A 14,602-nucleotide genomic window follows, 5' to 3' on the forward strand; every position below is an offset into this window, starting at 1 on the left:
ACTGTTGTGGTCCTGAAATAGTCTACTTGCCATTTTCTTTTAAACTTTTGGTTGGTTACATTTGGATTGCTTTCTAAAGAAATGACCTGTCTTTGCTGGTAATGATTATCCTGTCTAGGTATTGGAGAAAGCAAGAGTTGTTTTACCCCTTGCATCACTTTACCTCTCTTTTTCACTTTCTTGAAAACTTCACCTGAGGGGCTCCCAAACAGCAAATCATAATCCAGAGACAAGAGGACCATTCAAAAACTGATCCTTTGCATCCTCTTGCAGAAATTGCAGGCTTAACCAAGCATACCTACAGATGACAGATACAGTGGCAGCTACTCTAGATACTGCATTTATGGTATCACATCCACATTTTATGGAATGTTTAGCGACCTGAAAGACAAAATGAAGTATAAACAAGACTTCTGATCTCAAGTCTTAGGAAGTTTCTGACCCATACTGTCTAATATAGCTAAAAGGAATTTAATCATACATGTGACAACTGCATATCCCTAAAAAGACAGGGTTGCAGAGCTATATACCTTTTTTACTGAACCTGTCAAGGGCTCTAATCTCTTTTCATACGGAAAAAAATTAAGAACAGTTAATATCCCATGTGCCTCTGACACAAGAGGTTTGGGAGGTCACTCAGTGGAGGTTCTAGCTTTGCTGGAGTTTTCATTTTGTTTTTACCGATTGGTTTTTCAGTGACCTTCTCACTTATTGTTTTACTTTGTTGTTTGGGATATTTTTTACAGTAACCCTAATGATAATGGACGTCAGCTGGGTATAACAGCCCTATGTTTCTTATGCTTAGTCAAACACTGCTTGTGCTGTGCTGATGAGGTCATAAGGCCGAAATATGCATATCCACAGCTAGTGGGGTTTGGCTTTATTGGCCTGAATTGTCCATTAAAACAACAAAACAAGTCATGGGCATTCAGAATCACCAATTAGCTGAAACACCTGATGTTCATAAGGGTCATTTGCAAATATCCCATCTGTCCCTGACAATAGAGGTTTAGGAGGTCACTCAGTGGAAGTTCTAGCTTTGCTAGTTTTCATTTTGTTTTTACACAAAGTCTATAAAGGGAAAAACATCTCCAAAAAGTTGCTTATCTGCCCAAGCCTCAGACTATGTAACTGATGGTACAGGGAAATTGCTTGTGGCACTGATGGATGTCGGCATATACAAACATGGAATGGATGTATGTACTTCTTACACCAGCACACTGGCACATGCCATGGGTGGACAAATGCCTTGCAGGGAAAGGAGCCTGAGCTTTAGTAGGCTTACTGGACAGATGGGGCCTTTAAAGGGAAGGTCCCATATGTTAAGAATACTGTAGAGAGTGATCTAACAGGAGAACATCTTGGCAATGAGTAACAGCTGTGCCCCATATCAAAGTTTTGCAAACCTGTTTTAGAGTGCTGTTCCATGCATGCAAACATAATTTCCACTAAAAGTGCAAGAATGGATAACATCAGTTACTGCTTGCACAAAATGTTGTCTTACCTCTGAGCTGGAGGCCCATCCATTATAATGTTTATCCATAAAATCTGCATGGCATTAAGTGGATTAGGAAAATTCATTAATGTAGCTAGTGAGATTAAAGTCAAAGCAGCAATGCTCCTATACAGAAAAAAAAAGAGAACAAAAATTAACATATTTATGGCTTATTTTATTTAGATGTTTTTTCAACAGCATTTAACCACTAACTGCTAATTCATTACCACTACTTCCAGCCCACAACAATCAATTTCCAACCGAGTAGATGAGTCATAATTCACATTCAACACTCCCCACTTTAAAGATGCCACTAGACCAAAGGAAATTTAAAAGGAACTAATTCACATTTATGGGACAGAGATCAAAAAGTAGGAAACTTTGGATACATTTTCAGCATTAGAAAATGAGCTAGTACACTATGCGGTACCAGAGGTAAAGCCCAGGAGACTGGTTGAGGTAGAAAAACTGGTATCAAAGCACTGATACGACATGGAAACAGTTAATACAATATGTTGGCAGCATAATTACCAGCAAGGCTACAAAGGACACTGACAGAAATTAAGTTCGTTCTAAAGCATCTTTACTAATTCAGTGCCTTTAGCTGTAAAGGGTCCTTTGTCTATTATTCCATAAGATATGCTTTGTGATAAAAATTTTCCAGAAGCATGCTCAGGGGAAAACTTGGGAAAGCAGTGGGGGTACAGCTGTGTAAAATCTTACCATAACAGTAGATGTCCTCTACACTATTGCAGTTTTCTTCACAGAAGGGATCTCCTACTGGGGATATCCCAATGTCCGGGCAATAAACGAAAGCAATCAGATCTTATAAGTGCCATATCTCACGTGAATGTTCCTTGCATTGTACATAGGGCATAAAGGTGAGGTATAGACGCAAATACTCAGAACTGAATTGCCACAGGAGGAACAAAATACCTCAGGAACAAAGGAGAACATACACATCCAGATGTAAAAGGTCAGAAGGAAAAGAAAGTGACGGCCCCTAAGCCAGGAGGGAAACAAAACACAGGGGGCAAGAGCTATAACAGAGGGGGTAAACAGGCAGGAACCAAATACTGCAACAGTGAAGAGAAGGACATCTACTGTTATGGTAAGATTTTACACAACTGTACTATGTCCTTCTATATCACTGTTGCAGTATTCTTCACAGAAGGGAGAGTACAAGAGCTAAGAGGCACAAAACAGCCCTCTACAAACCCATGCAGAACACCCCTGACAAAACCTGCCCTGACCATGGAAACATCATCTGATGCTTAGCAGAAGTATGAACAGAAGTCCAAGTAGCAGTATCAATGATGGAGTTGGTGTCCAAACCTTTGCAAAAAGGACCAAAAGAAGCAACTGCCCTAGTAGAATGTGCCTTTACAGATGAAAAAAGACATTTGCCATGAAAAGAACAAAAGGAAATGTCCTTAGAAATCCAGGAAGGGATGGTTTGCTTGGAAACAGCCAAACCCAAAGTGCTGGTATGAAAAGAAACAAAAAGTTGCTCAGACTCAGAATAACCTTCAGTTTATCCAAATATCATCCGAGCTGTCTGTGCAGGTCAAGGGTGTATAGAACTTTCTCACTGGCAGACTGTGGAGAAGGAAAAAGGAAGGAAATTGAATAGACTGATTATAGGACAACACATTAGCCACCTTGGCCATAAAAGAAGGATTAGTATGAAGAGGTACCATCTCTCTGTGAAAAATTAAAAAAGGAGGAATGGCCATAAGAGTTTGAAGCTCAGACTCTCTCTTGGCAGAAGGGAGAGCCAACAGCAGAACAGTCTTCCAAGTATAAAGTTGCAAAGAAGCTGAACTAGCAGGTTCAAAAAGAGCCAGAGTCAATTTTTCAAGTACAAAATTGAGGTCCCAATAAGGAGGAGTATGTTTTCTTGGGGGTCTGATAAGAAAGATGCCTTTAAAAAATTTCTTGGCCTCAAACAGAGAAGCCAAAGTGCAGTTACAGAGCAGACAAGCAGAGATGGTTAACAGGCAAGCTTTAACTGAAGAATATGCCAAGCCAGCATAGAGCAGATCAAAAAAAAAAAAAAAAAAAAAAAAAGGGAACCCCTAATGAAAAAGGCAAGAAAAGCACCAAATTGACAATCTTTTCCATTTAGACATACAGAATTGTCTGGCTTTCTGCAGAACCCAAAGCACATCTTCAGAAAAGAGGTGCCTAAAAGGAATCAAACTCTATCGCCCACAGTATCTTTTGTAGAGTGGACAAGTGGGGATGGATAACAGATCTCTTAAGTTTAAAGAAGTTGAAGTCAGGGAAGGACATAGCGAAGGCAGAAAATGTTAATATTGTAATTAACTTTATAAATACAATTTACCTTCAGTTCTCGACTAACTGGAACTTGGACTACCTAATACGCATGCGTTGAGGAAGAACCTCATTGTATGCGAAGTACAGTTGTGTACACTTACCATAAATGTAAATGTTCGAGTATATTCACTGCTGCAGTCAGCACATTTGGGTTGCCTGCTTGCAGTAGCCCTCAGTCAGCCTGATTAACAAAGTCTTGGGTCCTGTGTCGGTTGCTGTCTCATCTTCCGTGATGTCAGGTAGTCAGGGGTAGAAAGCATGCAGCCGACGCCATTTCATCAGTTTTTCTTACCCCAGATGTCAGGTGCCCCACTAATGGGAGGCAAATAAATCTATAAATATACAAGGTTATACCTCCAACAAAAAAGCAAATACACTAAAATGCTTTTGAGCATAGTAAAGGAGAGTAGAGGTATAGCCAAAAGAAGAAAGGGGGCTGGAGGGAGTGTAACCAGGACTGCAACAGTGAATACACTCTAACATCTACATTTGTGGTAAGTGTACACAGCTGTACTATGTTCTTCGTGTTTCACTGTTGCAGTCATCACATTTGTGTAGACTCCCAAAGCTAATGATGGGAGGAGGAATTCAGATAGCATTAGGACCAGCTATAAGGCCCTGCAAGACTGCAGTGGCAAAGCCAGCTCTGGATTTAGAGAAAATTGGCAAATGGTAATGCTTGGTGAAAGTATGTACAGAACTCCAGGTAGCAGCTTCTAGGATGTCCCTGGTAGGGACACCTCTGAGAAAGGCTGAAGAGGTAGATGCAGCCCTGGTTGAATGGGGTCTAATCCCCTGTGGGATAGGTTTTCCATGGTGCTTATAGCAGAAATTAATGCAATGGCCTATCCATGAAATAGCCTTCCCCTCTGCCCCTGCAGCAAATGCCACCAGTAGTTCAGATTTCCTTTGAGGTTTAGCCCTGTCCAAGTAAAATCTAAGTTGTCTGTGAACATCTAAGGAGTGCAGTATCCGTTCCCCTTTGTTCTGTGAATTTGGAAAGAAGGTTGGCAAATTAATGGACTGGTTAAGAGCCATACTGGATACCACCTTAGGCATGAAGGAGGGATTGGTTCTGAGGGACACCCTGTCCGCATGAAAGATGATGAAAGGCTCCACTGCCATAACAGCCTGTAATTCAGATGCCCTTCTTGCTGAAGTGATTGCTAAAAGGAAGGCTGTTTTCCAAGAAAGGAATTTTAAATCTGAACTTGTAGCTGGCTCAAAAGGAGGAAGAGTGAGTTTCTCCAATACAAAGTTAAGGTCCCAGACTGGAGTTGGGGTTCTCCTGGGTGGTCTTAACTTTTTGGCCCCTCTGAGGAACTGCTTGAGCAGTGGATGAGAGAAGACAGGTGGTTCTGTGCTGAAATGGCTGAGGCGTGAATTTTGATGGAGGAAAAAGAAAGGCCCTTGTGAAGCATCTCAGTTAAGTATTGAAGAATCTGAGGTAAGTTGGGTGCTGCTGTGCCAATCCCTTGAGATTGGTTACAGGCACAGAATATTTTCCGTTTTTCAGCATAAGATTTTCTAGTACTAGGCCTCCTTGCCTCCAAAATGATATCCAATACTTGTTTACTGAGGGATGGTAATGGAGAAGTTAGGTGATTAGCCAGGCTGCCAGGTTCAGGGTTTGAAGCTGAGGGTGCAGAATCTGGTTCTCCTGCTGTGAGAACAGGGTAGGGGGTCTGAGGCAGGTGCCATGGAGCTAGCAGTGACAAACTGCGCAAGAGGGGATACCAGTGTGGGCGTGGCCATGGAGCTAGCAGTGACAAACTGCACAAGAGGGGGTACCAGTGTGGGCGTGGCCAGTCTGGTGCAATCAATATCGTCCTTGGTTTGTCCTGTTTGATCTTTAGTAGTACTTTGGAGAGGAGAGGCAAAGGCATAAACTGACAAATTTTTCCAACTGAAGGGCAGAGCATCCACTTTCCAAGCTTGTTTGTGGTGAGTCCTTGTGCAAAATTTGTCCAATTGGTAGTTCTGGGGGGAGGCAAACAGGTCTATATCGGGGCTCCCCCATTTGTTTGTAAACATGCTGACAGTCTTTGGTTTCAGTTTCCACTTGTGTGGGTCCATGAGATTTCTGCTTAGTTCGTCTGCCAGTGTATTTAGTTTTCCTGGTAGGAATTGAGCCTGTAGATGCACTTGGTAGCTCAAGGCTGTGCTCCACAGAGCCATGGCTAGTCTGCAGAAGGGTAAGAATGAGTACCCCCCTGCCTGTTTATGTATCACATAACAGTGGTGTTGTCCGTCTTTACCATTAATTGTCTTGGAAGAATGTGGTCCTTGAAGGCTGTCAGAGCATTCTGTACAGCTAACATTTCTTTTTGATTGATATGCAGGTGCATTTGACTTGGGTTCCATTTTCTCTGAATGTACTTCCCTGCCCTGAATGTACTTCCCTGCCAGGTGAGCCCCCCATGCATAGTCTGATGCGTCTGTTGTTAGGGTTTGGGCGGCAGGGGGTAAAGTGAATGGTAGTCCCTTGTTTTGGTGGCAGGCCTCTGCCCACCAAAGAAACTCTAACTGTAGGCAAGGTATGATAGGAATCATTGCTTCTAGATCCTGAGAATGTTGACACCATAGGCTTTATAGATACCACTGTAGTTTCCTCATATGCAGTCTTGCATATGGAATTAACAGAATGCAGGAGGCCATGAACCCCAAAGGCTTGCAGTATTTGCCTTGCAGATATAGCAGGGTTTTTGTAGCCTTTAGTTTGAAGTAGGTTGTCAAATGAATTTGTTTCTCTGGCGTGAGGAAAGCCATCTGGGAAGTTGTATTCAAGCTTGCTCCCAGGAATATAACTTGTTGACAGGGTACCAGGTGTGATTTCTTTTTGTTTATGGTGTACCCCAAAACAAGTTAGCACCTTTTGTACAAATGTCAGATGGTTCAGAAGTGTGTCCTGCCTTTCTGTCTGAATTAGACAATCGTCCAGGTATGGGTATATTTGAATATTTCTTTGCCTGCAAAATGCAATGACTGGAGCTAGGCACTTTGTGAATACTTTGGGCGCAGTAGATAAGCCAAAGGGCACTGCAGAGAACTGATAGTGCATGTAGCCTGCTTTGAAGCGAAGATATCTTCTGCAAGATTCCCTGACTGGGATGTACAGTTAGGCTTCCTTTAAATCCAGTGCTGCCAACCAGGCATCTTTGCCTAGAAGAGGAAGCAACTGGTGAAGAGTTAGCATCTTGAATTTTGGAATCACCAAAACAGAGTTTAAGGTAGACAGGTCCAGGATAGGATGCCATGAGTTGTCTTTTCTGGGTACCAGGAAAAGTCTTGAGTAGAAACCTTGTCCCTTTTCCTCTTCTGGTACAGTCTGAGTAGCTTTTATGCTTAAAAGTGAGAGTACTTGCTTTTGAGCCTCTGCCCACTGATATGGGGGTAAATCTGGCCAACCGTTTGGGGGTTGGTAACGTGTGGAAGTGAAAGCTGTATCCTTGGGAAACTATATTTAAAACCCATTTGTCCTGGGTAATGCATTACCATTTTTTTACCTGCAGAGCAATCTTTCTCCCTAAAGACGCAGTCAGTTGAGAAGTGTCTGGAAGCTTTAAAGTCAAGTCATTGAGACAGTTACCATAGGGGTGAGTCTTACTATTCCCTGATTTGGAAGTGGGAGCCCCCCCACTGCTTAGTCCTGTATGTACCCTGGGAATGAATCCTGGGTGTTCTGCTGGATCTGGGTTTGGACTGAGAAGGCCTGGAAGAGGCAGGAAAGGATCAATTCTTAGTGGGCCAATGCCTGCTAAATCTTTGAGGTTGTACTTGTAGGACATCTTTAACAGTTTGCATAGATTTAGCTTTTTCCTCCATCTTTTTAAGAACTTCTTCTGCTTTGTTGCCAAACAGGCAGTCTTGATTTAAGGGAGCATTCAGTAATTTAGCTTTAACATGATCTGGCAAGGATTACTCCTTAAGCCAAGCATGCCTTCCTAAGTACAGACCCAGTGACAGCAGCCCTACAAGATGCCTCTAGTGAATCAAACCATATTGCAAAGTATGTTTTCCAACCTGTTCAGCAGAATGCATTAATTCCTGTAAATCCTTATTTTCAGAACAATCAGGAATCAACATAATTTTCTGTTTAAGCAATCCAATAATATGCTGCTGATACTTTAACATATGAAACTGGCAGTTTAAGGCCTTAATGGCCAAAGTTGCCGAAGTGTATACCTTCTTACCCCATCTATCCAGCGCCCTGGAGTCTCCATCAGAGGGGGTAGGATTTTTGGCAGTAGTAACCTTAATGCCCTTGTGTCCCTGTAAAATGGTCTCAGGATCCGCAGTAGGGTTTTTAAAAAGGAACTTGTGAGAGTCAGGAACCCTGTAATATCTATCAGGTTTTCTGGGAGCAGGAGGTAAAGGAGTCAGGGGCCAAGCTAGATTCCGAAAATGTATCATCAACAATGTCTAGTACAGGAGGGATAGCTAAAGGCTTGTACTGGGGCAAGAGTAAGAAATCCCTAAGCTTCTTTTTAGAATCAGAGTAATCCTGGCTTTCGCAACAAAAATGCTCCCTAAGAGTATGCAAGGTTTCACCAAAAGAGAAATCCTCTGGGGGGGGGGGGGGAGCAGAGGGAATAGAGTCCTCAGCATCAGAATCCTCATAGGTAGATAAGGGTAAATTCTGGCCATCAGAAGAAACAGAAATTTCAGAATCCTGGTCAGAAGTATCATAAGCAAACTCAGTCCTAGGTCTCTTAGAGGGGGAAGGTTGACTTCCGCTGATTAAAGTAATAAGGTCTTAAGCCATTCTTATCATTTCTTTTTTAAGCATAGAAGCCTTACCATGTGGTCTGGGCATCAGTTTTCTAGGCCTTGAAGAAGAAGATGGCATCGGTTTAATAAGTAAGTCAGTAGGCCTGATTACACCCTCAGAAGCCGGTGTCTGCACAATGGATCCAGACCCATCCAATGTAGAGACATCCGCAGATTCCACAGTTGAAACATCTCGCGGCATTCCGGACTCCGAATGAGTCTCAGTAGAGGCCTGCGAATCTGAAGTAGTGGGTTTCAGGGGCTGCGAAAGTGCCTCACTGACTACCGGCGAACTGGTTTAGGGGAAGCATCATCGGCAGCTTTGGACCTAGGTGGCCTGTCTTTATCTTTGCGTTTTTTCAGAATGTCGGTAATCAGATGGCTTACCGAAGACATATCTAGATAACTGAACCAAGCACCAAAATATTTAGAAGCGAAAATATACCAACGACGAATAGTTCGTTGTTTAAATAAGGCACAAAACCGACAGCAAGGTACGTCGTGGTCAGGGCCAAGGCAAGGAATACAGTATGAATGAAAATCTTTATGAGGTATTTGCTTTCCACAAAAAATACAATTATTTACTTTTACTGACATCGGTTTACAGCAAGAAAAAGTTTCCCCAATGGGGTACTTAGCTTTAGTTGAAGACTTCGGTTCTGAAACTCGAAAATGAAAATTTCAGCAGTCAGCCGACCGGCACTTGCAAACTACTTCTGCTTTGGGCACCGCACGGCAAGAAAGACTGATGCAATGGCATCGGCTGCATGCTTTATACCCCTGACTACCTGACGTCATGGAAGATGAGACAGCAATTGACGCAGGACCCAAGACTTTGTTAATCAGGCCGACTGAGGGCTACTGCAAGCAGATAACCCAAATGTGATGACTGCAACAGCGAAACACAAAGAACATCTTTAAACCGTTATTTATTGCAGTGAAGTAATCCCCTAGGGTAGAACAGGCTGAATGGTGACTTGATCCAAAGGACTGCAAAACCTCTGGGAAAAGAGAGAGCTGTCCTGGAGGAGGTTGAAGAATGCCTAAAAAGAAGGGAAGGAACTTTCATACCATAAAATACCCCGGCCGAATGACAGACAGCACCCAAGACTGTTGGGTAATCTGCTGTCAATTTGGGAGAGAGACAGAAAGGCAAAGAGACAAGGGGACCTGGCAGAGAGCAAGTCGAGGCAAAATGTCAAATAGAGAAAAGCTTGTCCTGAAAGGAAGGCTTCTGAGATGTAGAAATTTGAGTGGACTTAGTAGGTGGAATATGCCTAGACCCGGCGAGTCTACCTACAGACAAAGGCAGATTTAAAAGGGCAATTCCTCTGAAATGTGGATATAGGCAAGACAGAAATATGCTTGAGTTCCTGAACGGCCTTATCCTTATCCTGAAGGGACTTGAACAGGACAGCTGCAGCTGTCCAAAAACAAAAAAAACATAAGATTTTTATTACCCAGAGGAGCATCCAAACATTTGGTTTTAATATCATCAAACAAAGCCTAAAGATGAAGCTAAGAATAATGTCTCAATACAAAATCAAAGGCAGCAGCCCTGGAAGAGGCATAAGCCGCATTGTAACTGCATTTTACTGAGTAACGAGCAACCTGGAAAGTAGACACAAACAGGGAAAGAGCCAAGAAAGGACAGTTAAGACATACCTGGTCACATCGGTTTGGTAATTAATAGCCCAAAATGGGCAGCAGTATACACTTTTACCCAACCTTTCCATAGCTCTACTATCTGCATCTGAAGGAAGGAGCTTAGAGGAGGGCAACAATCTAGAAAGCTTATCAGTTGAGACTGAAACCACAGAAGGATCAGCAAAAAGGCACTTAAAAACTTGCAGTCATCGGGGACCTTGTAAACCTATTATGTTTTTTAGTGGCTAGGGGATAGGATTCAGGAGCATCAGATACATCAGAAAAGTTGTCCAAAAGAGCTGCAAAACAGAAGGAACTGCAGATGGCATACAGATTCCATTTGTAAAAGCTCATAGCACCTTTTTGGATATCAAGAGACATGGGAGCAGTCCCTCTTAAAGTACTCCATAATATGAGCAATAGAAGCCCCAAAGGAAAATTCTTCAAAGGGGGAATCTGAGCTCAAAGTGTATTCTGCTTAGCCACAGTCCAGAAGAGAAGAAATTTGAGAGGAGTAAGCCAGGGATTTCCCCCCAGAATCTAACTCCTCATCTGAGGAATCCAGTTTTCTTGTCCCCTTGACAAGAGTGGAAGATCAGGGAGAAGCATGAACGGAAACCTCCTGAGGAGGCTTTGATGCCATTAAGGCATTGAACGAGCCTTGGTTAAAATTCTGCCATTCAAGTTGGGGAGATTAAACAACAGTGGTAATATGCTTTGTCTCGTTTTTTTTTCTTAAGATGGACATCTGCCCTAATGACCCCTTGGCAGTTTGGTCCCTTAGCAAAATTCAGTAAGCACTGCAGGAATCCCTTCCTGGACTTTGATTTGAGGAATACCCCTCAGAATAATCAGCAGTGGTTCCCCTTCAACATCCAGAGCAGATATCTGAAAAGCCTCTGAGGATGTGCAAGAACTCAGATCCATGCTGGCCTCTGGCAGGGTCATGGCAGAATAATCCATTGTAAGCCCTGAATGGTGTTCAGGGGTTTCAGTAGCTTCTAGAGATATGTTTGGTGAAGGCTGGAGAGCAACAGGATCAGGCCTAGACTTTTTGGCCGTCTTCTTCTTAGAAGACAGCTGTCCCTCTGGATGGGAGGATTCTGCCATAGCACCTGGAGCCAACAATTTAAGTAACTTGTTTTCGAGATATATGTAGAGGGAAGATAAGTGACTATGGAGGGTCTTGAGGACAAACACTTGACAGACAGAGCACTGTTTAGGGTCATGAGAAGCACCTAGGCAAAAAAAAAAAAAACACTGGTTGTGATGGTCTTTATGGGGAATCTGCCTCCTACACTGACATTTTCCTTTCTTAGATGACATGAACTCAAGTAAACAACAAAATAGAAAAAAACAAAGGAGAAACCCCAATGGGGCACTTATACAAAGATGGCCTGGTAACAAGCACAGCAGAAGAGAGTTCAGACTGACATTTGATAATGGTGTTCAGACAGGCAGCAAAGTTGTTCTAATTATTTGCGTCCATACATCACCTTTATGCCCAAGTCTTACATGGGGAGCATGTACGTGACATACAGCACTTAAGACCTAAAGGCTTTGGTACACTGGTCGGATGTTGGGCTATCCCTGGCAGGAAATCCCTTCAGTGAAGAATACTGCAACAGTGACATGGAAGGACATCATAAGGTGCCTTAATGATTTTTATGATGGACTGAATGACAGTGATAAGTGGCACATATGACTCTCGCCAATGACAGATGACAACAGATTTACATGAAGTAGTTTATGCAGGCTATACTAATCACAGTACTATATTAATAAACTTGTAACAACTGTCCCAGTCCTCTTTTTCACACTAGCATGACAAATGTCAAAACAGACATTTGTAAACAACGTTGCCTCCTTCACTTCTAAATGGAAAATAATTAGTTGTGGGACAATATGTTTTTTTTCCCCACATGATCCCATTGTCTCTTATGTTTATACACCATGCAAATGAGAAAGAGAGTTTTCAAAGTACAATATCTGCCAAGGATGATATTCACCTTCAAATACAAAAAAACACGTGATTCTCACTGCTGCTACAAGCCATCAAACCCAAGCATGATGGAATATTTCCATACTCCACCTTGGACTGCATTACCAGTAGTTATACACTACTTCTAGAAATGCCCCCAAATTTATTTATTTTGCATTTGTTTACCAGGTTCGTCTTACTGGGTTTAGTCAAAAACCCCTTTTCAGCGGAGGCCTGGGGAGAAAAACTATAACATATTACAAACATTTGTAAACAGACATTCAGTAATATACCTGAACAGAGATTACATTCACACTGAATAAAGATAACAATTGCAGTATTAAATATATCTAAGCATTAGCAGATGTTAAACACTGAGCATTTGAAGAGGTGTAATAATGGGTTTGTCAAACAGATAACAGATCATGTAATCAGTGCTTAGAAGTTCAAAGAAAATTAGGTCAGGGAAGAACATAGGTAAGGTAAAAAATGTTAATATTGTAGTTAATTTTATAAATATGATTTAACTTCAGCTGGTCGACTACCTGCAACTTCGACTACCTACTACGCATGTGCCGAGGAAGAACCTCTGCAAATGCAACTTTAAAACATTATTCTTTGTAGTGCCGTAATCCCTACTGCATCCCCCTCCCAACTAATTATATATACCAACTCCAAGACTGCAAATTACCAGGAAGAGGGAATATTACCACACCAGGGGAATGTCGATCTCACACACTTGTTGACTATATGTATAACTGACCAAATGTAGTCAATTAAATAGATGTCAGTCAAACTCTCTGGCAACCAAAACAACGGAATCTGTACGTACGTGTGTGTGTTTGCGTGTGTGTGTGTGTGTGTGTGTGTGTGTGTGTGTGTATATATATATATATACACACACACATATATATATATATATATATATATATATATATACACACACACACACATGTATACTATACAGTGGATATAAAAAGTGTACGTGCCCCTCTTAAAATGCCAAGTTTTTGTGATATAAAAAAAATGAGACCACAATAAATAATTTCAAAACTTTTCCCACCTTTAATATGACCTATAACCTGCACAATTCAATTTAAAAACTAACAAATCTGTTAGGGGAAAAATATAAAAAATAAAAAATGTACAATATGCTGGTTGTATAAGTGTGCACACCCTTAAACTAACACTTTGTTGTGTGTGCACACCCTTAAACTAATATTTTGTTGAAGCACCTTTTGATTTAATTGCAGCATTCAGTCTTCTTGGGTAGGAGTCTATCAGCATGGTACATCTTCACTTGGCAATATTTGCCCACTCGTCCTTGCAAAAGCGCTCCAAATCTGTCAGATTATGAGGGCATCTCTTGTGCACAGCCCTCTTCAGGTCAGCACACAGATTTTCTATTGGATTTAGGTCTGGGCTCTGGCTGGGCCATTCCAAAAAAAAGAAGTTCTGTATTCACCATAACGTTATATCTGAGTAGTTGTACTTCATTTGTCTTCAACCTTTGGGTATTCTTATCCAGATCAGATCAGAGACGGCCTCATCACCAGCATCTGATCCAAGCTCCAATCTCCTCCCCCTACCCATAATGCCCCTCCATCTCCTTCCTTCCCTCAGATCTGAGTTTGCTGAATCAGACAACATAAGCCCGACCCAAATAACCTTACCACTAAAGGTTCACACAATCCAAACCAAGTATAACCAGGAGAGCCACTAATGTGCACCTCTCCCATATACCAAAACAGGACAATAGTGACAAGGTCAGGGGGAAGGAGGGAGGGATGGTTAAAGACAAATGAAGTAGAACTACTGAGATGGAACGATATGGTGAGTACATAACTTCTTTATCTGAAGTAGTTTACTTCATTTGATCTTCAACTTCTGGGACAGAGTCCCTAGCTACCAACATCTGGGTGGCCCTCATGGAAGGATATTTCAGAGCACCACAGAGTCAAATGATGCTCTACTCCTGGATACAATGTCCAATTTATAACGGAATATGAAGGTATGAGATGAGGACCAAGTAGCTGCAGAACAAATGTCATCCAGTGATAGTCTCAACCAGAAGGCCAATGAAGTTGTCATAGATCTAGTGGAATGGGCTTTGATCATACCCAGAGGGGAAATGCTTTTGTCAGAATACCCGGCTGACACATTGGGAAATCCATCTAGCAATGGTGACTTTGGAAACTGGTTTACCTAAAAATGGTTTGGAATAAGACACAAACAGTTGGTCTGATTTACGGAAAGATTTTGTTCAGTGTAAAGAAAACATCAGCTACCTATGTACATCCAATAAATGTAACTTGTATTTACCCTTGTTTTGGAAATTTGGGAAGAAAGCTGGAAGACTGACAGTTTGA

General features: G+C 41.9%; 1 protein-coding gene across 1 annotated transcript in view; it reads right to left on the bottom strand.

Moving 5' to 3' along the window:
• The window catches only part of ATP2C1 (ATPase secretory pathway Ca2+ transporting 1), a gene marked incomplete in the record, with an annotated part of 2,099,819 nt that overhangs the window by 343,870 nt on the left and 1,741,347 nt on the right, over nucleotides 1-14,602 (bottom strand). Inside the window, 1 exon segment of the mRNA XM_044066734.1 lies at nucleotides 1,505-1,621. Within this exon segment, the coding sequence (XP_043922669.1) occupies nucleotides 1,505-1,621 (117 nt within the window).

Source organism: Protopterus annectens, chromosome 3.part1 (assembly GCF_019279795.1).
Source record: "Protopterus annectens isolate FY-2018-M chromosome 3.part1, PAN1.0, whole genome shotgun sequence".
NCBI classification, from domain to species: domain Eukaryota; kingdom Metazoa; phylum Chordata; order Ceratodontiformes; family Protopteridae; genus Protopterus; species Protopterus annectens.